Genomic DNA, 619 nt, shown 5'->3' on the forward strand with positions numbered 1-619 from the left:
CACAGATCCCAGCTCCACTAAAACACAGGTGGGTTTACTTTTAGTACAGGTAAGGAGAGAATCACTCACTCAAAGACAGCAGACATGACATTCATTTATCAGAGCCCTACATGAACCGGTTTTAAAGTTTGGTGTAGCTGTAAGAACAGATGAGAAGCACCTCCTCTGCAGGCCTGGATGATGATGACCTTGGGTTTGTCAAGCAACGCTGGACATTTCTCTGAAGCCAAGTGTCTGTAAATGTTGTTGATGGGGAATTCATCCGGTGCCTCATCACCACATCTGTCACCTTTCCAGTTGACACCAAGGATAGCTCCCAGTTTTCCGTGAGACATGATAACCACAAACACGCTGTCTGTGTCTTTGAGCTTTGGATGTGTAGAAAATGCAATTAGGGCGTCTTCAATTCCCTGTGAACCATGTCAGATATCAGTTAGTGAATCATCAAATCAACCTGATAAATGTATATGTTATTAGAAATGCCACTTCTCAGAAGTACCTTTGCAGTGAGGTTCGTGTGTTTCACCACCTCATATCCCAGAGCTCCCAGCAGTTTCTCCATGTTCTCCTCGTCCTTCTCGGCTCCATTTCTGTTTAATTTCTCATCAGCAAACTTTAT

General features: G+C 43.8%; 1 protein-coding gene across 1 annotated transcript; it reads right to left on the minus strand.

Annotated features, from left to right (window-relative positions):
* Window positions 1–5: 5 nt before the first annotated feature.
* LOC109954349 (caspase-1-like) lies at window positions 6–613 on the minus strand (the record flags this gene model as incomplete). The annotated part of the gene is made up of 3 exons (XM_020589711.1): window positions 500–613; window positions 161–410; window positions 6–17 (listed from the first exon to the last, which is right to left on the minus strand). Coding segments are annotated over exons 1-3 (325 nt in total), but the record flags the coding sequence as incomplete, so codon positions are not given.
* Between the last annotated feature and the right edge of the window lie 6 nt (window positions 614–619).

This window comes from Monopterus albus, unplaced genomic scaffold (genome assembly GCF_001952655.1).
Source record: "Monopterus albus unplaced genomic scaffold, M_albus_1.0 scaffold6841.1, whole genome shotgun sequence".
NCBI classification, from domain to species: domain Eukaryota; kingdom Metazoa; phylum Chordata; class Actinopteri; order Synbranchiformes; family Synbranchidae; genus Monopterus; species Monopterus albus.